We start from the raw sequence: 27,223 nt of genomic DNA on the forward strand, positions 1-27,223 counted from the left end.
CACACACACACACCTCACCACACACCTCTCACACACACACACACCTCTCACCACACACACACACCTCTCACCACACACACCTCTCACCACACACACACCTCTCACCACACACACACACACACACACACCTCTCACCGCATACACACACACCTCTCACACACACACACACACACCTCTCACCACACACACACACACACCTCACCACACACACACACACACCTCTCACCACACACACACACCTCTCACACACACACACACACACACACACACACCTCTCACACACACACACACCTCTCACCACACACACACACACACACACACACACACACACACACACACACACACACACACACACACCTCTCACACACACACACCTCTCACCACACCTCTCACACACACACCTCACACACACACACACACACACCTCTCACACACACACACACACCACACCTCTCACCACACACACACACACACCTCTCACACACACACACACACACCTCTCACCACACACACCTCTCACCACACACCTCTCACACACACACACACACACCTCTCACACACACACACACCTCTCACCACACACACCCACCTCTCTCACCACACACACACCTCTCACACACACACACCTCTCACCACACACACACACACACACCTCTCACCACACACACACACACACCTCTCACCACACACACACACACCTCTCACCACACACACACACACACCTCTCACCACACACACACACCTCTCACCACACACACACACACAAACACCTCTCACCACACACACCTCTCACCACACACACACCTCTCACCACACACACACACACACACACACCTCTCACACACACACACACACACACCTCTCACCACACACACACACACACACCTCTCACCACACACACACACACACCTCTCACCACACACACACCTCTCACCACTCACCTCTCACCACACACCTCTCACCTCTCACCACACACCTCTCACCACACACCTCTCACCACACACCTCTCACCACACACACACCTCTCACCACACACCTTCACCACAACACACACACACACACATTCACCACACACACACACATTCTCACCACACACCTCTCACCTCTCACCACACACCTCTCCTCTCACCACACACCTCTCACCTCTCACACACACCTCTCACCACACACCTCTCACACACACACACACAGTCTCACACCTCTCACCACACACCTCTCACCTCTCACACACACCTCTCACCTCTCACCACACACCTCTCACCACACACACACACACACCTCTCTACCACACCACACATGAACACACACACACACCTCTCATGAACTCACACACACACACCTCTCATGAACTCACACACACACACCTCTCACCACACACCTCTCTCACACACACACACCACACACACAGTCTCTCACTACACACACACTCACCACACACACACACCACACCTCTCACCACACATTCACACACACACACACACACACACACACACCTCTCACCACACACACAGTCTCTCACCACACACACACACACACACACCTCTCACCAAGTCTCTGCACACACACACCTCTCACTCACACACACACCTCTCACCACACACACACACACCTCTACACCACACACACACCTCTCACCACACACACACACACCTCTCACACACACACACACACACACCTCTCACCACACACACACCAACTCACCACACACACACCTCTCACCACACACACACACACACACACACCTCTCACCACACACACACACACACACACACCTCTCACCAGTCTCACACACACACACCTCTCACACACACACACACACCTCTCACTCACACACACACACACACACACCACACACACACCTCAATGACCACACACACACACACCTCTCACACACACACACACACACACTCTCACCAACACACACACACACCAACTCATGACACACACACACACACCTCTCACCACACACACACACACCTCTCACCACACACACCAACTCACCACACACACACACACCTCTCACCACACACACACACACCTCTCACCACACACACACAACACCTCTCACCACACACACACACACACCTCTCACCACACACACACACTAAACAAGTCTCACATTCACACCACACACCTCTGCACTACACACACACCTCTCACCACACACACCTCTCACCACACACACACACACACACACACCTCTCACCACACACACACACACACACACACCTCTCACCACACACACACACACACACCTCTCACACACACACACACACAACACCTCTCACCACACACACACACACACACCTCTCACCACACACACACACACACACCTCTCACCATGAACACCTCTGCACACATTCACACACACACACACACCTCTCACCACACACCTTCACACACACCTCTCACCTCTCACCACACACCACACACCTCTCACCTCTCACCTTCACCTCTCAACTCTCACCTCTCACCTCTCACCTCTCACCACACACTCTCACCTCTCACCACACATTCACCAACACACACCTCTCACCTCTCACCACACACACACACACCTCTGCACCCACCACACAACACCTCTCACCCACACACCACACACCACACACCTCTCACCCACACACCTCATTCACCCACACACCTCTCACCCACACACCTCTCACCCACACACCTCTCACCCACACACCTCTCACCCACACACCTCTCACCCACACACCTCTCACCCACCCACCCACCCACACACACACACAGAAGTGTAATGTAACATACAAAACCAGCCGGTTTTGTAGGAACACAAAGCAAGCTGGAATGCTCTTCTCCTTTTCTCATCCCCTACTTTACCTCTCTACACAACCATTACTAGAACTACACTACCACCCTTCACTGGAAGCAACAGATAGTCACCATGAAGAACCTGGACGTTTAAAGTTTCACCTCACCCATTTTTACATGGTCCCTTATTTTTCATTATCGTGGATCCCCACCAAACTGCTTTCATTAGAGAAAATTGGGAGACATTTTGCTGGGTCATCACTTGCCATTGACTATAATGCAATATGCAAATATGTCTCAAGCATATTAGAAAACACCAACTCAATGAAGTCTCTGCACTACATTCACACCAACTCAATGAAGTCTCTGCACTACATTCACACCAACTCAATGAAGTCTGCACTACATTCACACCAACTGACTGAAGTCTCTGCACTACATTCACACCAACTCAATGAAGTCTCTGCACTACATTCACACCAACTCAATGAAGTCTTTGCACTACATTCACACCAACTAAATGAAGTCTCTGCACTACATTCACACCAACTCAATGAAGTCTCTGCACTACATTCACACCAACTAAATGAAGTCTCTGCACTACATTCACACCAACTCAATGAAGTCTCTGCACTACATTCACACCAACTCAATGAAGTCTCTGCACTACATTCACACCAACTCAATGAAGTCTCTGCACTACATTCACACCAACTCAATGAAGTCTCTGCACTACATTCACACCAACTCAATGAAGTCTCTGCACTACATTCACACCAACTCAATGAAGTCTCTGCACTACATTCACACCAACTCAATGAAGTCTCTGCACTACATTCACACCAACTCAATGAAGTCTCTGCACTACATTCACACCAACTAAATGAAGTCTGCACTACATTCACACCAACTCAATGAAGTCTCTGCACTACATTCACACCAACTCAATGAAGTCTCTGCACTACATTCACACCAACTCAATGAAGTCTCTGCACATTCACACAATTCATGAAGTCTCTGCAACATTCACACCAACTCAATGAAGTCTGCACTACATTCACACCAACTCAATGAAGTCTCTGCACTACATTCACACCAACTCAATGAAGTCTCTGCACTACATTCACACCAACTCAATGAAGTCTCTGCACTACATTCACACCAACTAAATGAAGTCTCTGCACTACATTCACACCAACTAAATGAAGTCTCTGCACTACATTCACACCAACTAAATGAAGTCTCTGCACTACATTCACACCAACTAAATGAAGTCTCTGCACTACATTCACACCAACTAAATGAAGTCTCTGCACTACATTCACACCAACTAAATGAAGTCTCTGCACTACATTCACACCAACTCAATGAAGTCTCTGCACTACATTCACACCAACTCAATGAAGTCTCTGCACTACATTCACACCAACTAAATGAAGTCTCTGCACTACATTCACACCAACTCAATGAAGTCTCTGCACTACATTCACACCAACTCAATGAAGTCTCTGCACTACATTCACACCAACTCAATGAAGTCTCTGCACTACATTCACACCAACTCAATGAAGTCTCTGCACTACATTCACACCAACTAAATGAAGTCTGCACTACATTCACACCAACTGACTGAAGTCTCTGCACTACATTCACACCAACTCAATGAAGTCTCTGCACTACATTCACACCAACTCAATGAAGTCTCTGCACTACATTCACACCAACTAAATGAAGTCTGCACTACATTCACACCAACTCAATGAAGTCTCTGCACTACATTCACACCAACTCAATGAAGTCTCTGCACTACATTCACACCAACTCAATGAAGTCTCTGCACTACATTCACACCAACTCAATGAAGTCTCTGCACTACATTCACACCAACTAAATGAAGTCTCTGCACTACATTCACACCAACTAAATGAAGTCTCTGCACTACATTCACACCAACTAAATGAAGTCTCTGCACTACATTCACACCAACTCAATGAAGTCTCTGCACTACATTCACACCAACTCAATGAAGTCTCTGCACTACATTCACACCAACTAAATGAAGTCTCTGCACTACATTCACACCAACTCAATGAAGTCTCTGCACTACATTCACACCAACTCAATGAAGTCTCTGCACTACATTCACACCAACTCAATGAAGTCTCTGCACTACATTCACACCAACTAAATGAAGTCTCTGCACTACATTCACACCAACTAAATGAAGTCTCTGCACTACATTCACACCAACTAAATGAAGTCTCTGCACTACATTCACACCAACTAAATGAAGTCTCTGCACTACATTCACACCAACTCAATGAAGTCTCTGCACTACATTCACACCAACTAAATGAAGTCTCTGCACTACATTCACACCAACTCAATGAAGTCTCTGCACTACATTCACACCAACTCAATGAAGTCTCTGCACTACATTCACACCAACTAAATGAAGTCTCTGCACTACATTCACACCAACTCAATGAAGTCTCTGCACTACATTCACACCAACTCAATGAAGTCTCTGCACTACATTCACACCAACTCAATGAAGTCTCTGCACTACATTCACACCAACTCAATGAAGTCTGCACTACATTCACACCAACTCAATGAAGTCTGCACTACATTCACACCAACTCAATGAAGTCTCTGCACTACATTCACACCAACTCAATGAAGTCTCTGCACTACATTCACACCAACTAAATGAAGTCTCTGCACTACATTCACACCAACTCAATGAAGTCTCTGCACTACATTCACACCAACTCAATGAAGTCTCTGCACTACATTCACACCAACTAAATGAAGTCTGCACTACATTCACACCAACTAAATGAAGTCTCTGCACTACATTCACACCAACTAAATGAAGTCTCTGCACTACATTCACACCAACTAAATGAAGTCTCTGCACTACATTCACACCAACTCAATGAAGTCTCTGCACTACATTCACACCAACTCAATGAAGTCTCTGCACTACATTCACACCAACTAAATGAAGTCTCTGCACTACATTCACACCAACTAAATGAAGTCTCTGCACTACATTCACACCAACTCAATGAAGTCTCTGCACTACATTCACACCAACTCAATGAAGTCTCTGCACTACATTCACACCAACTAAATGAAGTCTCTGCACTACATTCACACCAACTCAATGAAGTCTCTGCACTACATTCACACCAACTCAATGAAGTCTCTGCACTACATTCACACCAACTCAATGAAGTCTCTGCACTACATTCACACCAACTCACTGAAGTCTCTGCACTACATTCACACCAACTCAATGAAGTCTCTGCACTACATTTTATTAAAGAAATGCTCCACTGTGACAAATTGATGTTAAAAAAAAAAGATGCAAATAAGGATTCATGGGACAGTGGACCATTTAAAAATAACTACAAATTGTTGAGAGATAATCAAATCAAATCAAATTTATTTATATAGCCCTTCGTACATCAGCTGATATCTCAAAGTGCTGTACAGAAACCCAGCCTAAAACCCCAAACAGCAAACAATGCAGGTGTAAAAGCACAGATAATGTAGAATGGGATTCTGATGTAATACTTTGTTCGTTTGGAGCATTTTCTAACATGTTTCAGACAGTTTCACAAAGCAATGTAGCCAATGTGTCGACCCCGAACAATGTGTCTACCAATTTTCTCTGTAATGAAACAAAATATAAAAACACTGTTTAAGGAATCAACTACAAGCACAGAAAGAGTGAAAATAAGTCTCCAGACCACTGCTAGCGTGTCCTCTCCAGACCACTGCTAGCGTGTCCTCTCCAGACCACTGCTAGCGTGTCCTCTCCAGACCACTGCTAGCGTGTCCTCTCCAGACCACTGCTAGCGTGTCCTCTCCAGACCACTGCTAGCGTGTCCTCTCCAGACCACTGCTAGCGTGTCCTCTCCAGACCACTGCTAGCGTGTCCTCTCCAGACCACTGCTAGCGTGTCCTCTCCAGACCACTGCTAGCGTGTCCTCTCCAGACCACTGCTAGCGTGTCCTCTCCAGACCACTGCTAGCGTGTCCTCTCCAGACCACTGCTAGCGTGTCCTCTCCAGACCACTGCTAGCGTGTCCTCTCCAGACCACTGCTAGCGTGTCCTCTCCAGACCACTGCTAGCGTGTCCTCTCCAGACCACTGCTAGCGTGTCCTCTCCAGACCACTGCTAGCGTGTCCTCTCCAGACCACTGCTAGCGTGTCCTCTCCAGACCACTGCTAGCGTGTCCTCTCCAGACCACTGCTAGCGTGTCCTCTCCAGACCACTGCTAGCGTGTCCTCTCCAGACCACTGCTAGCGTGTCCTCTCCAGACCACTGCTAGCGTGTCCTCTCCAGACCACTGCTAGCGTGTCCTCTCCAGACCACTGCTAGTGTGTCCTCTCCAGACCACTGCTAGCGTGTCCTCTCCAGACCACTGCTAGCGTGTCCTCTCCAGACCACTGCTAGTGTGTCCTCTCCAGACCACTGCTAGTGTGTCCTCTCCAGACCACTGCTAGACTGCTCTATGAAGTGGCTGTCTAAGAGGCAGGGTATGTGGGTGTGTAATCTGCTTGGAGCTAGTATCCTCTCTCTCTCCACAGACCCAGCTGTCTCACCTCTTTCTTCCCCATGCGTATGGACAGGATCTTCTCCACCACAGGCCCCTCTGTCTCCACCTCCTACAGTCACACAGATTGAACAACATTAGCACAGTCAAATGTAAGAGCAATGAGCACAAACCTATTCACACATTTTCTCTCTGGAACGCATGCACACCTGCACACATTGTGGGTGCTGACCTGCTGTTCAGAGGTGTTGAAGGGCGACTTGGGAGCGGGGGAAACATCTCCATCATCATCTGAGATCCTGAACTCCAGTTCCTCTGTATAGCGCTTCCTCTTCACCTGACGACTGGAACGACGCTTCTATAGAGAGAGAGAGCGCGAGGTGAGAAGAGCGAGGTTCGAGGAGCGAGGCGCGGCGGAGAGCGAGGCGCGGCGGAGAGCGAGGCGCGGCGGAGAGCGAGGCGCGGCGGAGAGCGAGGCGCGGCGGAGAGCGAGGCGCGGCAGAGAGCGAGGCGCGGCAGAGAGCGAGGCGCGGCAGAGAGCGAGGCGCGGCAGAGAGCGAGGTGAGGCGGAGAGCGAGGCGCGGCAGAGAGCGAGGCGCGGCAGAGAGCGAGGCGCGGCAGAGAGCGAGGTGAGGCGGAGAGCGAGGCGCGATGGAGGCCAAATATTGCCACAAATTATTAAAGCAACAAAAAAAATGTGTTGTAACGTTTCTAAAACAATACATGTATTACTTGTAAGAAGTAAATTAATTTATGATTTTTTGGAGACCTGGGTCTTTTAACCAAAATAGAGATAAGACAAATGTTCACCTGCCAATTTAAGGGTGGGGGGTTACCGTAGTAATGCAACCCCAGAGTCATGTGCCTGTGAGTTTCAGAGTCTGACTAATAGCCGTGCTGTCTTCTCTAGCAGCTGAAATTTCTCTAGCAGCTGAAACTCAAACATAGAAAAACAACCTGTGAACAAAACAATGTAAATAGACCAAGAAACACAAGGACAAAGTCTCACTTCAGTAGACTTTCATTTCAAGTAAACTAGACCAACTGTTCTGCCTGTCCACAGCGCTTCTAAAAACAAATCTTTCACTCAGCGCTTCAGCCAAGCAGTGTTGCAGAGCGAAGTGGGATAGGCTATAGGAGTCATAGTTCTTTGACATTGTGTGATTAATTTACCAGTTATGAATCAAGACAGCAGAAATACTTTCAACATAATACTTTTTATTCACAAATGCAAGTGAAATGCTCACACTGGAGCCCTGAGCACCTGCAAACGTGGCTGGTTAAATGGACATCTTACCCGACAATGGCAAAATCCACCCATATTTGGCAGGTGGCGGGTGTTCATTTTAGGCCGTGCATACAAACAATGAGTTTAGACGGTGCCTCAGTTGTCTTCTGTTTGGTGTTTAACGAACATGACCCAGGTATGTTATTGATCATAGATAAATCACAGGAGAAACGTCTACAGATTCATTTTAAATCAGGTAAGCTCACAACACTCCCACAACGTCCACAATCTACAGCACAGTCTAACCTAGGAGCAAGCCACACGACCAGTGTCTAGCACGAGGCAGGCAGCCCTCTCAGTCTGTCCTGAAGGGGTAAACCCTAACCGCTGCAGACATGGTATTTCATCAGTCAGGCAGCGCCTACTGGTGAACATTGGGCAGCGCCTACTGCTGAAGGCTGGTGAACATTGGGCAGCGCCTACTGCTGAAGGCTGGTGAACATTGGGCAGTGCCTACTGCTGAAGGCTGGTGAACATTGGGCAGCGCCTACTGCTGAAGACTGGTGAACATTGGGCAGCGCCTACTGCTGAAGGCTGGTGAACATTGGGCAGCGCCTACTGCTGAAGGCTGGTGTACATTGGGCAGCGCCTACTGCTGAAGGCTGGTGAACATTGGGCAGTGCCTACTGCTGAAGGCTGGTGAACATTGGGCAGCGCCTACTGCTGAAGACTGGTGAACATTGGGCAGTGCCTACTTCTGAAGACTGGTAAACATTGGGCAGTGCCCGTGTATCAGCCAGCTGGGTCACCTGGATATTTGGGTTGGTTTAGTAATTTGCTGCTAAGAGCTCCCATATGCCTGCATCAGAGTGGAGGAGTGTCACAATATTTTGATTAAAATCACTCCTGAAAAATGCCAGGACCAGTCCAAACCCCCAGAACCAGTCCAAACCCCCAGAACCAGTCCAAACCCCCAGAACCAGTCCAAACCAGTCCAAAACCCCAGAACCGGTCCAAACCAGTCCAAAACCCAAGAACCAGTCCAAAACCACAGGACCAGTCCAAAATTGAACAAGAATGCCGGTAGAAACTAGAGTCAGAAAGCGTCTCAATCTGCACCCTAGTCCCTATATAGTACACTACTTTTGTATGGCTAAATAATTCATTCAAACAATTAAGACCAGAAGTATGTCAATAAATGAACACAGGCATCTTCATAGAGGGTCGCAGATAGACCTGGGTTAAGAGGTTCTGAATGTGTAATCTGGTGCTGAACAGTTTCATCCCAAACCTGTTCTACAATAAACACCACTAGCTTCCATGATTAAGAGTAATAGCGGATGTTTGTAGAAAAGTGCTGCTTGCTTGTATTGTCACTACGCCACCCCCAGGCTCATGCCAACATTGGATAACTTTTTTTGCATTTAATTTGGAAAGGGTTTGTCTGTCTACTGTACCACCGATGTTACGGTGTGTGTTTACAATTAGCCTCTGCAGAGTCCCCCAACAACCGGATGTTCTGGTTTTCAGAGGAAATGGAAAGAGCCTACCACATGACTTCCACTTTTGGATGTTAAAAAGGAGACTCAGTCTTCTCCTCCACATTTACCGGATTGGTTGAACAGTGCAGGAGATAACGAGAGAAAAAAAAGTGTTAAGAGGTTAAGACCAGTATGTAGGGGATCTAGCTTCAGGCCAGTATGTAGGGGATCTAGCTTCAGGCCAGTATGTAGGGGATCTAGCTTCAGGCCAGTATGTAGGGGATCTAGCTTCAGGCCAGTATGTAGGGGATCTAGCTTCAGGCCAGTATGTAGGGGATCTAGCTTCAGGCCAGTATGTAGGGGATCTAGCTTCAGGCCAGTATGTAGGAGATCTAGCTTCAGGCCAGTATGTAGGAGATCTAGCTTCAGGCCAGTATGTAGGGGATCTAGCTTCAGGCCAGTATGTAGGGGATCTAGCTTCAGGCCAGTATGTAGGGGATCTAGCTTCAGGCCAGTATGTAGGGGATCTAGCTTCAGGCCAGTATGTAGAGGATCTAGCTTCAGGCCAGTATGTAGGGGATCTAGCTTCAGGCCAGTATGTAGGGGATCTAGTTTCAGGCCAGTATGTAGGGGATCTAGATTCAGGCATTTATTTTACACCTGCTATGTTAGGTTAGCTCAAAACTGATGTTACTGTGTGTGTCACTAACGTTACAGTGGGGGTGTGTGTGTGTACCTGGATACCGTCATCATCGTCGTCCTCATCGGAGGGGCCTGGGGGTGACTTCTCCACATCGGAGCTGACAGAGGGCTCCCTCATCCTCTTAGTCTCCTTCACACTGCTGCCAATGCCCTCCGCTGACTCCACCTTCTTAGTGCTTCTAGAGGCAGGAGGGGAAGAGGGGTTAGGAGAAGGATGAAAGAGCGACAGAAGAGGAGAGGGTGGGATGAAGATGAAAGAGCGACAGAGAAGAGGACGGAAGGGATTAGGAAGAGAAGGATGAACGAGAGGTTGATATGAAAGAGGTGGAGAATATGTAGAGAAGGACTAATGAGTGAACACCATCTCATGTCATCATCTTAAAACAGGTATTACAGTCAGCTTTCGCTTCTGTCTCTGATAGTATGAAGTCAACAACGCTTAAAACAGTGTTTCCCAACCCCAGGCCTCGGGTACACTCAACAGCATACATTTTTGCACTGAAGGACTGGAGTTAAGACACACTGGCCTAAAGTATAGATAACTTTACACCACAATCTTTAAACTCCTGAAAAACTCATCATCTGCTTCCACTATATAGACTTTCCACAGCATGAGGACCCACCGTAGACACCAGCGGAAACCATTTTGATGACTGTTGGAACAACAATCATCCGTACACAAGAGCATTTAGCAAGTTAAACCTGTGGTTTCAAAGTTGATGTTCAGATACACAATGAGATGTTAGTCGTGGGATTTCTAGTAACCATCTTGGAGATGCCATGTTTTAAATTAACAGTTTGAGGTCAATTCATTTAATTGAGGCTGGATGACGGACGGTAGAACCATGAACAGCTAGAGAAGGGAAGAGAGGAGGGAAGCTGTGTCTCTTTCCACACAGAGAGCGCAAGAGACCGCTCCGCTCCTCCCTACCACAGATTACACAAAGCCCTGGAGGCGAGCAGTCAACCCCCCCCTCTCCTTAGCTCACTCCCTTGCTGGCTCTACTCTAGGGTCCCCCTCTACTTTCATTTGCAGCCAAGAGCAATCACATCGCCCTGGTAACCCGCGGTCACGTGATCCGCACCTGTTCCTCTGGCTGGACTCCACAGGCTGGAGCCATCTGTTCTACTCAGACACTCTACTCCTCTCCCTCCATCACTTATCTCCTCCTACTGCTGCTACACTGAACAAAAATAAAATGCAACATGAAACAATTTCAAAAGATTGTACTGATTTTGTCTGATTTCCTTAAATGAACTATTTGAGTGAATGAATTAGGCCCTAATCTATGAATTTAACTTGACTGAATACAAATATGCATCTGCTGGTCACAGCGATGTAAAAAAAAAAAATATGGATCAGAAAACCAGTCAGTATTTGGTGGGACCATTTGCCTCATGCTGCGCGACATCTCTTTCACATAGAGTTGATCAGGCTGTTGTGGCCTGTGGAATGCTTTCCCACTCCTCTTCAATGGCTGTGTGAAGTTGCTGGATATTGGCCGGAACTGGAAAAAGCTGTCGTACACATCGATCCAGAGCATCCCAAACATGCTCAGTGGGTGATATGTCTGATGAGTATTCAAGCCATGGATGAACTGACATTTCAGCTTCCAGGAATTGTGTACAGATCCTTGTAACACGGGAACATGCAGTATCATGCTGAAACGTGATGGCAGCGGATGAATGGCACAACAATGGGGCTCAGGATCTCGTCACGGTATCTCTGTGTATTCAAATTGACAAATTGTGGTCCTTCTGTAGCTCAGTTGGTAGAGCATGGCGCTTGTAACGCCAGGGTAGTGGGTTCGATCCCCGGGACCACCCATACGTAGAATGTATGCACACACGACTGTAAGTCGCTTTGGATAAAAGCGTCTGCTAAATGGCATATATTTATATATATATTATATTACATAAATAAAATGCAATTGTGTTCGTTGTCCATAGCTCTTGCCTGTCTATACCATAACCCCACCACCACCATGGGGCATTCTGTTCACAACGTAGACATCAGCAAACCGCTCACCCACAAGACACCATACATGCTGTCTGCTAGCAGCCCGGTACAGATGAAACTGGGATTCATTCACGAAGAGCACACTTCTCCAGCGTGCCAGTGGCCATCTGAAGTGTAATGACGCTGAACTGCAGTCAGGTTAAGACCCTAGTGAGGACAACGACCACGCAGATGAGCTTCCCTGACTGTTTCTGACAATTTGTGCAGAAATTCTTTGGTTGTGCAAACCCACAGTTTCATGTACATCCCGGGTGGCTGGCCTCAGCCAGCAGGTGAAGAAGCCGGATGTGGGGGTCCTGGGCTGGCATGGTTACATATGGTCTACGGTTGTGACGTACTGGCAAATTTCTCTAAAACGACATTGGTAGAGAAATGAACATTTATTTATCTGGCAACAGCTCTGGTGAACATTGCATGCTCCCTCAAAATGTGAAACATCTGTGGCATTGTGTTGTGACAAAACTGCACATTTTAGAGTGCCCTACTGTCCCCAGCGCAAGGTGAATCTGTGTAATGATCATGCTGTTTAATCAGCTTCATGTTATGCCACCCCTGTCAGGTGGATGGATTATCTTGGCAAAGAAGAAATGCTCTCACCCCCCTTTCCTTCTCCATCTCTTTCCACTTAGTCAGCCTCTCAACCTCTTCTCCTGTCTCCGATTATTCTCTACCCCGCTATCAAGTCTCCCTTTCTCTCCTAACCACTCATTCTTCTCTTCCCTACTATCCCGCTTACTCCTTAACCTATTCAACCTATGGGGGCGCTATGTCATTATTGGATTAAAAAACGTGCCCGTTTTAAGAGCAATATTTTGTCACGAAAAGATGCTCGACTATGCATATAATTGGCAACTTTGGAAAGAAAACACTGACGTTTTCAAAACTGCAAATATATTATCTGTGAGTGCCCCAGAACTGATGCTACAGGCGAAACCAAGATGAAACCTCAAACAGGAAATTAGCTGAATTTTTGAAGCTCTGTTTTACTATCATCTCCTTACATGGCTGTGAATGTGCTGTGAACGAGCTTATGCTCTCTGCCGTTCGTCCAAGATGTCTGCAGCATTGTGACGTATTTGTAGGCATATCATTGGAAGATTGGCCATAAGAGACTACATTTGCCAGGTGTCCGCCCGGTGTCCTTTGTCTAAATTGGTGCGCAATTCTCAGCGGCAATCATTTTACCATGCGATACAGAGGGAGAAGCACACTTCCAGGAACGATACATCATTGAAGAGATGTAGAAAAACACCTTGAGGATTGATTCTAAACAACGTTTGCCATGCTTCAGTCGATATTATAGAGTTATTTTGGAAAAAGTTTGGCGTTTTTATAACTGAATTTTCGTTTTTTTTAGTAGCCAAACATGACGCAGAAAACGGACCGATTTCTCCTGCACAAATAATCTTTCAGGAAAACTGAACATTTGCTATCTAACTGAGAGTCTCCTCATTGAAAACATCTGAAGTTCTTCAAAGGTAAATGATTTATTGAATGTTTTTGCTGGTTTTTGTGAAAATGTTGCCTGCTAATGCTAACGCTAAATGCTAATGCTAAATGCTAACGCTAAATGCTAAATGCTAGTTTGCTATGGTTGAGAAGCATATTTTTGAAAATCTGAGATGACAGTGTTGTTAACAAAAGGCTAAGCTTGAGAGCTAGCATATTGATTTAATTTCATTTGCGATTTTCATGAATAGTTAACGTTGCGTTATGGTAATGGGCTTGAGGCTGTAGTCATGATCCCGGATCCAGGTTGGCTCGACGCAAGAAGTTAATACTGCTCTCCAGTAACAATGGCTTGTGGGCAGGGTTAAAGGCTGTGTGTATGCAACCAGGGGAGGAGGAAGGTAGCAGAGGCAGCAACACAGAGGGCTAACGCCTCTAACCAACGCTGTTATATAATTGTTTTTTAAAACGTAATCATTATTTAACTAGGCAAGAACAAGTTCTTATTTACAATGACGCCAACCCCGGCCAAACCCGGACGACGCTGGGCCAATAGCGCGCCGCCCTATGTGACTCCCAATCATGGCCGGATGTGAAATACTATGTTTTAGAAGGTGGCTCTAGTATGTAGGGCTAAAATACCAGTCTGCCATTATGGTGCTTAACTACATTAACAAGTGGGATTTGTTAAAGTGGACCACTGGAATTCATCTGGAATGCAGTGTCTGAGGTGCACTGGGTGGCATTTAGGCAAGTGGTCCTCCAGCAGGAGGAGAGGGAAGGAAGAAGGTCCGAGGGAGAGTTACAGGACATCTGCCGTTCGCTGGTGAGAAGAGTCATACACAGCTAGACCCCCTGACACTCCCCCCACCACCACACGCTTTTGCATACTTGCTAAGGGCAATGCATGTACACAGGGGTATATACACAGAGCTTCAGCATAGTGCCTGCAATAACTCTGGAGACATTAACAAGGTACGGTTATCTCAGTCATGTCACTGGCTTGGGAGGGGAGGTGCCTCGATGCAGAGAGAGTAAGCAACAAAATAAACAGATGGAATGGTGAGAGCTGTGTGTGCTGATTGGGGGCTGAAGGCACTTCTGTCCTTTCAGTATGAGCAGGAGACATTGTAGTACCACGCCTCTAAATGCATAGCGTTCCTCTGCACGTTGTTTTAGGGACGACCCGCTGTAGACGTCTGACTGACTACATTTTTTTGCAAAATAGGTGCACACGCGGTCAGCAAATTCTGTTCAGGGGTACTCTTAGCCAGCAAACACTTTGTGTGTCTGAGCCCTTAAGGGTTAACACGTGGTTTAGTTTGTTTGCATTCAGGGAGAGAAACACACACAGGTGAGGTGGCTGCAGCTGTGCTTCCTTCCTGACAGCTGTGTGCAGTGCAAACAAATCTAGGACACACCACGTCACACCCATCTGTGGGTGTGGCAGCAACATGAGTGATGACACAGGAGACAATGGGCAGCTATTAATAGCTCAGCTTTCTCCCAGGATGACCAAGCACACAAACAAGGTCAAAAGCCAGCCTGCTACCTACCTGCCATTGGCTCACGGACCGTCCCCCTCTTGCCTGAAGCCTCGCACTCCACCCATGTCAGTGAAGCTGGCTAGGCAAGCAAGGGACAAATAAGTCCACTCTCTCCTCATCGATTTAAGCCAAACTGCCACTTGACACTGTGCAAAGGACACATATATATATATATATATATACACACACACACACACACACCAGTGAGGAAAAGGATTGTGAAAGCAATATGGCAGAAACTTTCACATAGCCACTTCTTTTAGATCAGTGTAGTAATACATCAGGACTAAGAGTAACCACCTAGGTGCTAAGATACTAATACATCCAGGACTAAGAGTAAACACCTAGGTGCAAAGATACTAATACATCCAGGACTAAGAGTAAACACCTAGGTGCTAAGATACTAATACATCAGGACTAAGAGTAAACACCTAGGTGCTAAGATACTAATACATCAGGACTAATAGAGTAAACACCTAGGTGCTAAGATACTAATACATCAGGACTAATAGAGTAAACACCTAGGTGCTAAGATACTAATACAACACCTAGGTGCTAAGATACGAATACATCAGGACTAATAGAGCAGGAGGTGAACACTGAGGTTATTTTCCCTCTGAGGAGAGAGGACAGGGTCAAGACCAAGTTTGACTGGGTCGGTGTGGGCGGGCATGTCTAGGGTTAGTTCAATTTTCCCCACCTCATGGTTGAGACCTGGGTTGGGGGAAATCTGATAACCCAATTTCAGAGTTGAAATCTTCTGCCTGGAGCAATTAGACCGAGAAGGGTTTATTTAGTCCACCCTTCCAGTATAGGGTGGAGGTTGAGTAAATGTGCTGCCATCATGCTAAATTAAAACGACTGGCCTAGCCATCACAGAATGGAAGGTTGCAAAGAAGGGACTTAGCCCCAGTTGATTGGAGCTCATTTAGCTGTCAGCGACACAGCCTTTTTGCTGTGCCTCATTCCGGTGCTAGTCAGGCCTGGAGGCTAAATGAAGAAGCCTTGCCTTGATTACCATTAGCAGCCATTTTACTCCACAAAATACCCACTCCCTCCACACACACACAAACAAACAAACACACACACACACTTCCATCTCCCTCACATGCATACTTTCCCCCCCTCCCACAACACACACCTCCCCCATCTGCTGACCCCTGCGCTGTCACTGGCTCCTCCCTCTTCCTCTGGATGAAAGTGGCAGGAGGAGTGACAGCACTGCGGAGGAGTGCAGGAGAGGAGAGGGATAAGGGCAGTGGGATGGAGCGAGAGCAGAGAAAGAAGTGGGGGTCGGGAGGCTCTGCTGACATTCCTCAGGAAGCTCATGTTACTTCCTACACAATGAAAAGGACTCATCTCTCACTGGCTCGTTCACACGCTCTGTCCCCCTGCTTTGCATTTCCACCCAGGTCGGCAGAGAGAGTAAGAGGCATTGACCAGATACTCAACATGCTCTGCTCAAACCTAATGGTCCAAATCTAAACGAATAACAATGGATACTTTGGAAAATTAAGCTTTTACCATTTCATGCTGGAATATACAAGGTCTGAAGTAATCTGCCTTTGGCCTGGGAGACAGACCCACTGGTTGCACTTTAGGTTAGAGAGCTGGGAGTCAAAACCACCAAACTACCAGGAGTGAAACAGGGAAGGTACATTGTGTCCTGCGTGCTACATATTAGGCTTGGGCGGTATACCTTATACAACATTTTTTAATAAAACATTTTAAAAAATCTTTAAAACGGTTGAAACTATATTTTTTTACACATTTGAATATGTGTAGTTACTTTAAATAACTGCAGACAACTTGAGCAACATGCTAGGAGATAAAGGGCGGCAGCGTAGCCTAGTGGTTAGAGCGTTGGACTAGTAACCGGAAGGTTGCGAGTTCAAATCCCCGAGCTGACAAGGTACAAATCTGTCGTTCTGCCCCTGAACAGGCAGTTAACCCACTGTTCCCAGGCCGTCATTGAAAATAAGAATATGTTCTTAACTGACTTGCCTGGTTAAATAAAGGTAAAAAAAAAAAAAATTGGCTCCTTATCAAAATACCGTACGACAGACAACGTATACACCCTACATACCATTATTGACAAACAAAAACATTTGTCTCATGCTTTGTTGATTTCAAAAAATATTTTGACTCAATTTGGTGTGCTTTACAAATTGATAGAAAAACATGACATATGTTTTAGTAATAGAGGTCGACCGATTATGATTTAACGCCGATACAGATTATTGGAGGACCAAAAAAAGCCGATACCGATTAATTGGCTGATTTTTTATATTTATTTGTAATAATGACAATTACAACAAGACTGAATTAACACTTATTTTAATTTAATATAATACATCAATAAAAATCCATTTCGCCTCAAATAAATAATGAAACATGTTCAATTTGGTTTAAATAATGCAAAAAAAAGTGTTGAAGTAAAAGTGCAATATGTGCCATTTAAAAAAGCTAACGTTTGAGTTCCTTGCTCAGAACATATGAAAGTTGGTGGTTCGTTTTAACATGAGAATTCAATATTCCAAGGTAACATATTTTAGGTTGTAGTTAATATAGTATTTATAGGACTATTTCTCTCTATAGCATTTGTATTTCATACACCTTTGACTATTGGATATTCTTATATGCACTATAGTATTGCCAGTGTAACAGTATAGCTTCCGTCCCTCTCCTCGCTCCTCCCTGGGCTCGAACCAGGAACACATCGACAACAGCCACACTCGAAGCAGCGTTACCCATCGCTCCACAAAAGCCGCAGCCCTTCAGAGCAAGGGGAATAACTACTCTAAGTCTCAGAGCGAGTGATGTTTGAAACGCTATTAGCGCGTACCCCGCTAACTAGCTAGCCATTTCACATCGGTTACACCAGCCATTAGGCTGATAGGCTTGAAGACATAAACAGTGCTGTGCTTGCGAAGAGCTGCTGGCAAAATGCACGAATGTGCTGTTTGACTGAATGCTTACGAGCCTGCTGCTGCCTACCATCGCTCAGTCAGACTGCTCTATCAAATCATAGACTTAGTTATAACACACAGAAATACGAGCCTTTGGTTATTAATATGGTCGAATCCGGAAACTATAATTTCGAAAACAAAACGTTTATTATTTCAGTGAAATACGGAACCGTTCGGTATTTTATCTAACGGGTGGTATCCCTAAGTCTAAATATTCTTGTTACATTACACAACCTTCAATGTCATAATTACATACAATTCTGGCAAATTAGGCAGCCCAAACTGTTGCATATACCCTGACTCTGCGTGCAATGAAAGCAAGAGAAGTGACACAATTTCACCTGGTTAATATTGCCGGCTAACCTGGATTTCTTTTAGCTAAATATGCAGGTTTAAAAATATATACTTCTGGTATTGACTTCTGGCATTGGTGTTTATGGTAAGGTACAGTCGTCCAACGATTGTGAATTTTTCGCAAATGCGCTTTTGTTAAATCATCCCCCAGCGTTGCATTGATTATATGCAATGCATGACACGCTAGATAAACGAGTAATATCAACCATGTGTAGTTAACTCGTGATTATGATTGTTTTTTTACAAGATAAGTTTCATGCTAGCTAGCAACTTACCTTGGCTTACTGCATTCGCGTAACTGGCGAATGCAGGTGCCTCCTTGTGGAGTGCAACGAGAGGCAGGTGGTTATAGCGTCGGACTAGTTAACTGTAAGGTTGCAAGATTGTCACCTTGTCAGCTCGGGGAACAATCTGCCGTTCTGCCCCTGAACAAGGCAGTTAAACCCACCGTTCCGAGGCCGTTATTGAAAATAAGAATGTGTTCTTAATTGGCTTGCCTAGTTAAAAGTGTATATATATATATATATATATTATTATATTATTATTATTTTTTTTAATCGGGCAAAATCGGCACTCCAAAAATCCTGATTTCCGATTGTTATGAAAATTTGAAATCGGCCCTATTAAACTTCGAGATAGGGGGCGCTCTTAATTTTTGGATAAAAAACGTTGCCGTTTTAAACAAGATATTTTGTCACGAAAAGATGCTCGACTATGCATGTAATTGACAGCTTTGGAAAGAAAAAACTCTTGACGTTTCCAAAACTGCAAAGATATTATCTGTGAGTGCCCCAGAACTAATGCTACAGGCGAAACAAAGATGAAATTTCATACAGGAAATGGTCCAGATTTTGAATGCCCTGTGTTCCAATGTCTCCTTATATGGCTGTGAATGCGCCAGGAATGAGCCTGCACTTTGTCGTTTCCCCAAGGTGTCTGCAGCATTGTGACGTATTTGTAGGCATATCATTGGAAGATTGACCATAAGAGACTACATTTACCAGGTGTCCGCCCAGTGTCCTCCCTCAAAATGATTGCGTAATCTCCAGGTCCATGCGCGTTCCATTTTCTTCAAAGGAGAAACCAAACTGCCACGAATGATTTATCATCGATAGATATGTAAAAAACACCTTGAGGATTGATTCTAAACAACGTTTGCCATGTTTCTGTCGATATTATGGAGTTCATTTGGAAAAAAGTTTGCGTTGTAATGACTTAATTTTCTGTTTTTTTCTTACCCAAACGTGATGTGGGATATGCTTAACACCCCGGCAGTCCTACAATCTAAGCTAGATGCCCTCAATCTCACGCAAATCATCAAGGAACCCACCAGGTACAACCCTAACTCTAAACAAGGGCACCCTCATAGACGTCATCCTGACCAACTGGCCCTCCAAATATACCTCCGCTGTCTTCAACCAGGATCTCAGCGATCACTGCCTCATCGCCTGTATCCGCCACGGAGCCGCAGTCAAACGACCACCCCTCATCACTGTCAAACGCTCCCTAAAACACTTCTGTGAGCAGGCCTTTCTAATCGACCTGGCCCGTGTATCCTGGAAGGACATTGACATCATCCCGTCAGTTGAGGATGCCTGGTCATTCTTTAAAAGTAACTTCCTCACCATTTTGGATAAGCATGCTCCGTTCAAAAAATGCAGAACCAAGAACAGATACAGCCCTTGGTTCACTCCAGACCTGACTGCCCTCGACCAGCACAAAAACATCCTGTGGCGGACTGCAATAGCATCGAATAGCCCCCGTGATATGCAACTGTTCAGGGAAGTCAGGAACCAATACACGCAGTCAGTCAGGAAAGCTAAGGCCAGCTTCTTCAGGCAGAAGTTTGCATCCTGTAGCTCCAAATCCAAAAAGTTCTGGGACACTGTGAAGTCCATGGAGAACAAGAGCACCTCCTCCCAGCTGCCCACTGCACTGAGGCTAGGAAACACGGTCTCCACCGATAAATCCATGATTATCGAAAACTTCAATAAGCACTTCTCAACGGCTGGCCATGCCTTCCGCCTGGCTACTCCAACCTCGGCCAACAGCTCCGCCCCCCGTAGTTCCTCACCCAAGCATCTCCAGGTTCTCCTTTACCCAAATCCAGATAGCAGATGTTCTGAAAGAGCTGCAAAACCTGGACCCGTACAAATCAGCTGGGCTTTACAATCTGGACCCGCTATTTATGAAACTATCTGCCGCCATTGTCGCAACCCCTATTACCAGCCTGTTCAACCTCTCTTTCATATCGTCTGAGATCCCCAAGGATTGGAAAGCTGCCGCAGTCATCCCCCTCTTCAAAGGGGAGACACCCTGGACCCAAACTGCTATAGACCTATATCCATCCTGCCCTGCCTATCTAAGGTCTTCGAAAGCCAAGTCAACAAACAGGTCACTGACCATCTCGAATCCCACCGTACCTTCTCCGCTGTGCAATCTGGTTTCCGAGCCGGTCACGGGTGCACCTCAGCCACACTCAAGGTACTAAATGATATCATAACCGCCATCGATAAAAGACAGTACTGTGCAGCCGTCTTCATCGACCTCGCCAAGGCTTTCGACTCTGTCAATCACCATATTCTTATCGGCAGACTCAGTAGCCTCGGTTTTTCGGATGACTGCCTTGCCTGGTTCACCAATTACTTCTCAGACAGAGTTCAGTGTGTCAAATCAGAGGGCATGCTGTCCGGTCCTCTGGCAGTCTATGGGGGTGCCACAGGGTTCAATTCTCGGGCCGACTCTTTTCTCTGTATATATCAATGATGTTGCTCTTGCTGCGGGCGATTCCCTGATCCACCTCTACGCAGACGACACCATTCTATATACTTTCGGCCCGTCATTGGACACTGTGCTATCAAACCTCCAAACGAGCTTCAATGCCATACAGCACTCCTTCCGTGGCCTCCAACTGCTCTTAAACGCGAGTAAAACCAAATGCATGCTTTTCAACCGATCGCTGCCTGCACCCGCATGCCCGACTAGCATCACCACCCTGGATGGTTCCAACCTTGAATATGTGGACATCTATAAGTACCTAGGTATCTGGCTAGACTGCAAACTCTCCTTCCAGACTCACATCAAACATCTCCAATCAAAAATCAAATCCAGAGTCGGCTTTCTATTCCGCAACAAAGCCTCCTTCACTCACGCTGCCAAGCTTACCCTAGTAAAACTGACTATCCTACCGATCCTCGACTTCGGCGATGTCATCTACAAAATGGCTTCCAACACTCTACTCAGCAAACTGGATGCAGTCTATCACAGTGCCATCCGTTTTGTCACTAAAGCACCTTATACCACCCACCACTGCGACTTGTATGCTCTAGTCGGCTGGCCCTCACTACATATTCGTCGCCAGACCCACTGGCTCCAGGTCATCTACAAGTCCATGCTAGGTAAAGCTCCGCCTTATCTCAGTTCACTGGTCACGATGGCAACACCCATCCGTAGCACGCGCTCCAGCAGGTGTATCTCACTGATCATCCCTAAAGCCAACACCTCATTTGGCCGCCTTTCGTTCCAGTACTCTGCTGCCTGTGACTGGAACGAATTGCAAAAATCGCTGAAGTTGGAGACTTTTATCTCCCTCACCAACTTCAAACATCAGCTATCCGAGCAGCTAACCGATCGCTGCAGCTGTACATAGTCTATAGGTAAATAGCTCACCCTTTATCACCTACCTCATTCCCATACTGTTTTTATACTGTTTTTATTTATTTACTTTTCTGCTCTTTTGCACACCAATATCTCTACCTGTACATGCCCATCTGATCATGTATCACTCCAGTGTTAATCTGCAAAATTGTATTATTCATCTACCTCCTCATGCCTTTTGCACACATTGTATATAGACTGCCCATTTTTTTCTACTGTGTTATTGACTTGCTAATTGTTTACTCCATGTGTAACTCTGTGTTGTCTGTTCACACTGCTATGCTTTATCTTGGCCAGGTCGCAGTTGCAAATGAGAACTTGTTCTCAACTAGCCTACCTGGTTAAATAAAGGTGAAATAAAAAAATAAAATAAAAAATGAACAAAACGGAGCGATTTGTCCTACACAAATAATATTTTTGGAAAAACTGAACATTTGCTATCTAACTGAGTCTCATTGAAAACATCTGAAGTTCTTCAAAGGTAAATTATTTTATTTGAATGTTTTTCTTGTTTTTGTGAAAATGTTGCATGCTGAATGCTAGACTTAATGCTATGCTAGGCTATCAATACTCTTACACAAATGCTTGTTTAGCTATGGTTCAAAAGCATATTTTGAAAATCTGAGATGACAGTGTTGCACGCAGGCGTCCCATCTAGAGCTCTGGAAATGCAAATGCGCTACGCTAAATGCTAATAGTATTAGTTAAAACTCAAACGTTCATTAAAATACACATGCAGGGTATTGAATTAAAGCTACACTCGTTGTGAATCCAGGCAACAAGTCAGATTTTTAAAATGCTTTTTGGCGAAAGCATGAGAAGCTATTATCTGATAGCATGTAACACCCCAAAACACCCGCAGGGGACGTAAACAAAATAATTAGCATAGTCGTCGCTACACAAACCGCACAAATAAAATATAAAACATTCATTACCTTTGACCATCTTCTTTGTTGGCACTCCTAGATGTCTCATAATCACTATTGGGTCTTTTTTTCGATTAAATCGGTCCATATATAGCCTAGATATCGATCTATGAAGACTGTGATAAACGGAAAAAAATAGCGTTTCATAACGTAACGTCATTTTTTAAAATTCAAAAAGTCTACGATAAACTTTCACAAAACACTTCGAAATACTTTTGTAATGCAACTTTAGGTATTAGTACACGTTAATAAGCGATAAAATTCATCAGGAGGCGATGTCAATTCTATAGGTGTCTGTCTCGAAAAAATGTCTGGAGAGAGCTCGACCAAAACATCCGGTCGGAGACCGGAGGGAATCGGTTCCCTTGATTCGGTATGACCAAGAATCAAAGCTGAATCAAATGACAAGACTCTAGACAACGTGTGGAAGCTGTAGGCACTGCAACCTTGGCCTCATTTAATTCGGTTCACTTTGAACAATTCCTTGAAGTCGCGCATGGATATTTATTTCCATTTTCAGTGATCAGATTTTCCTGCACTTTTCGATGAAACACACGTTCTGTTATAGTCACAGCCGTGATTTAACCTGTTTTATAAACGTCTGAGTGTTTTCTATCCACACATCATATGCATATACTATATTCCTGGCCTGAGTAGCAGGGCGCTGAAATGTTGCGCGATTTTTAACAGAATGTTCTAAAAAGTAGAGGGTCGACTTAACAGGTTAACAAAAGGCCAAGCTTGAGAGCAAATATATTTATTTCATTTCATTTGCGATTTTCATGAATAGTTAACGTTGCGTTATGGTAATGCGCTTGAAGCTATAAATAGGATCCCGGATACGGGATTGCTCGTCGCAACAGGTTAAATCGGCCATTCCGATTAATCAGGGGAAAACAATTGGCAATAAAGATGTGTTCTCAGGGCTGCGAAATGAGACAGGGATGCAGCTTGAGCACCACCCTCTTCAACATGTATTCACAACCCTTCACTTTTCCACATTTTGTGTTACAGTCTGAATTTAAAATTCAACGGAGATGTTGTCACTGGCCTACACACAATACCCCATAATGTAATGTGGAAAATTTAGACACTTCTACAAATTAATAAAAAATGTAAAGTTGAAATGTCTTGAGTCAATAAGTATTCAACCTCTTTGTTATGGCAAGCCTAAATAAGTTCAGGAGTAAAAATGTGCTTAAGTCACACAATAAGTTGCATGACCTCACTGTGTGCAATAATATATAGTTAATGATAACATCTCTCTACCCAACAAATGATCTTTGACCTGTTGAGTGTATGGGGCAGGATTTTGATGTTTGGTTGAAAAACATACCCACATTAAACTGCCTAATTCTCAGGCCCAGACACTAGAAAATGCAGATTAGGAAAGAAAACTGAAGTTTCCAAAACTGTCAAAATATTGTCTGTGAGTATAACAGAACTGATATTGCAGGAGAAACCCTGAGGAAATTCCAATCAGGAAGTGCCTCTTATTTTGAAACCCCTGTCTTTCTATGCATCCCTATTGCCCATTGAAAGGGATATCAACCAGATTATTTTTTCTGTGGCTTCCCTAACATGTCTACAGCCTTTAGACAGTTTCAGGCCTTTATTTTGAAGAATGAGCGTAAACGACTACATTGAGTCAGTGGCCAGCTGAGGGCTCAGAGTGATTCTTGCGTAAAGGACAGAGGTAGTCATTTTCTCTCACTCCTACTGAAAAGCCAATTGTCGCGGTTGATATATTATTGAATAGATATTTGAAAAACACCTTGAGGATTGATTATAAAAACCGTTTGCCATGTTTGTCGATATTATGGACATAATTTGGGGGGAAAAATATGCCGTTGTCGTGACCGCTATTTCCGGAGGATTTCTCAACATAACGTGACCAACAAACGGAAGTATTTTGGGTATAAAAATAATGTTTAAGGAACAATAGGAACATTTGCTGTCTAACTGGGAGTCTCGTCAGTGAAAACATCCGAAGATCAAAAGGTAAACGGTTAATTTGATTGCTTTTCTGATTCTCGTGACCAAGCTTCCTGCTGCTAGCTGGACATAATGCTATGCTAGGCTATCAATAAACTTACAAACGCTTTTCTTGCTTTGGCTGTAAAGCATAATTACAAAATCTGAGATGACGGGGTGATTAACAAAAGGCTAAGCTGTGTTTCACTATATTTCACTTGTGATTTCATGAATATGAATATTTCCTAGTAATGTTTTTTGACTGTTGCGCTATGCTAATTAGTGCAGTTGATGATACTTCTCCCGGATCCGAGATGGGAAGTTCCAAGAGGTTAAGTTCCTTGCTCAGAACATATGAAAGCTGGTGGTTCCTTAACATGAGTCTTCAATACTACCACTTAAGAAGTTTTAGGTTATAGTTATTATAGGAATTATAGGACTATTTCTCTCTATACCATTTGTACTTCATATACCCTTGATTATTGGATGTTCTTCTAGGCACTTTAGTATTGCCAGTGTAACAGTATGGCTTCCGTCCCTCTCCAACAGCCACCCTCGAAGCAGCCACCCTCGAAGCAGCCACCCTCGAAGCAGCCACCCTCGAAGCAGCGTTACCCATGCAGAGCAAGGGGAACAACCACTAAGTCTCAGTGCGAATGACGTTTGAAACGCTATTAGCGTGCGCTAACTAGCTAGCCATTTCACATCGGTTACACCAGCCTCATCTCGGGAGTTGATAGGCTTGAAGAGCTGCTGGCAAAACGCACTAAAGTACTGTTTGAATGAATGCTTACGAGCCTGCTGCTGCCTACCACCACTCAGTGAGACTGCTCTATCAAATCATAGACTTAATTATAACATAACACACAGAAATATGAGCCTTAGGTCTTTAATATGGTCAAACCCGGAAACTATCATTTTGAAAACAAAATGTTTATTCTTTCAGTGAAATACGGAACACTTGAGTGTTTTATATCCAATATTAATATGCATATATTAGCATATGGGACAGAGTAGGAGGCAGTTCACTCTGGGCACGCTATTCATCCAAAAGTGAAAATGCTGCCCACTATCACATCAGAGTTAAACTAGTAATATCATCAACTATGTGTAGTTAGCTAGTGATTAGGTTAAGATTGATTGTTTTTTATAAGATACGTTTAATGCTAGCTAACACCTTAACTTGGCTCCTTGCTGCACTCGCATAGCAGGTAGTCAGCCTGCCCCACAGTCTCCTCGTGGAGTGCAATGTAATCAGCCATGATCGGTGTCAAAAATGACCATTTAAAAAAAAATATATATATATATTTCACCTTTATTTAACCAGGTAGGCTAGTTGAGAACAAGTTCTCATTTGCAACTGCGACCTGGCCAAGATAAAGCATAGCAGTGTGAACAGACAACACAGAGTTACACATGGAGTAAACAATTAACAAGTCAATAACACAGTAGAAAAAAAGGGGAGTCTATATACAATGTGTGCAAAAGGCATGAGGTAGGCGAATAATTACAATTTTGCAGATTAGCACTGGAGTGATAAATGATCAGATGGTCATGTACAGGTAGAGATATTG

General features: G+C 45.0%; 1 protein-coding gene across 6 annotated transcripts in view; it reads right to left on the bottom strand.

Annotated features, from left to right (window-relative positions):
* The window catches only part of LOC118381149 (chromodomain-helicase-DNA-binding protein 7-like), a 147,002-nt gene that overhangs the window by 79,391 nt on the left and 40,388 nt on the right, over positions 1-27,223 (bottom strand). For 4 of the 6 annotated variants that reach the window (XM_052463551.1, XM_052463547.1, XM_052463548.1 and 1 more), the window contains 3 exons: positions 10,788-10,932; positions 7,575-7,700; positions 7,392-7,454 (listed from right to left, as the gene is read on the bottom strand). In XM_052463551.1, coding sequence (XP_052319511.1) covers positions 7,392-7,454; positions 7,575-7,700; positions 10,788-10,932 — 334 coding nt within the window. Of the gene's footprint in view, positions 1-7,391; positions 7,455-7,574; positions 7,701-8,152; positions 10,747-10,787; positions 10,933-27,223 lie in introns of those variants that run through there. The other 2 variants (XM_052463550.1, XM_052463552.1) reach the window with 2 other exon arrangements.

The sequence above is a fragment of the Oncorhynchus keta genome, chromosome 15 (genome assembly GCF_023373465.1).
Source record: "Oncorhynchus keta strain PuntledgeMale-10-30-2019 chromosome 15, Oket_V2, whole genome shotgun sequence".
Classification (NCBI taxonomy): Eukaryota; Metazoa; Chordata; class Actinopteri; order Salmoniformes; family Salmonidae; genus Oncorhynchus; species Oncorhynchus keta.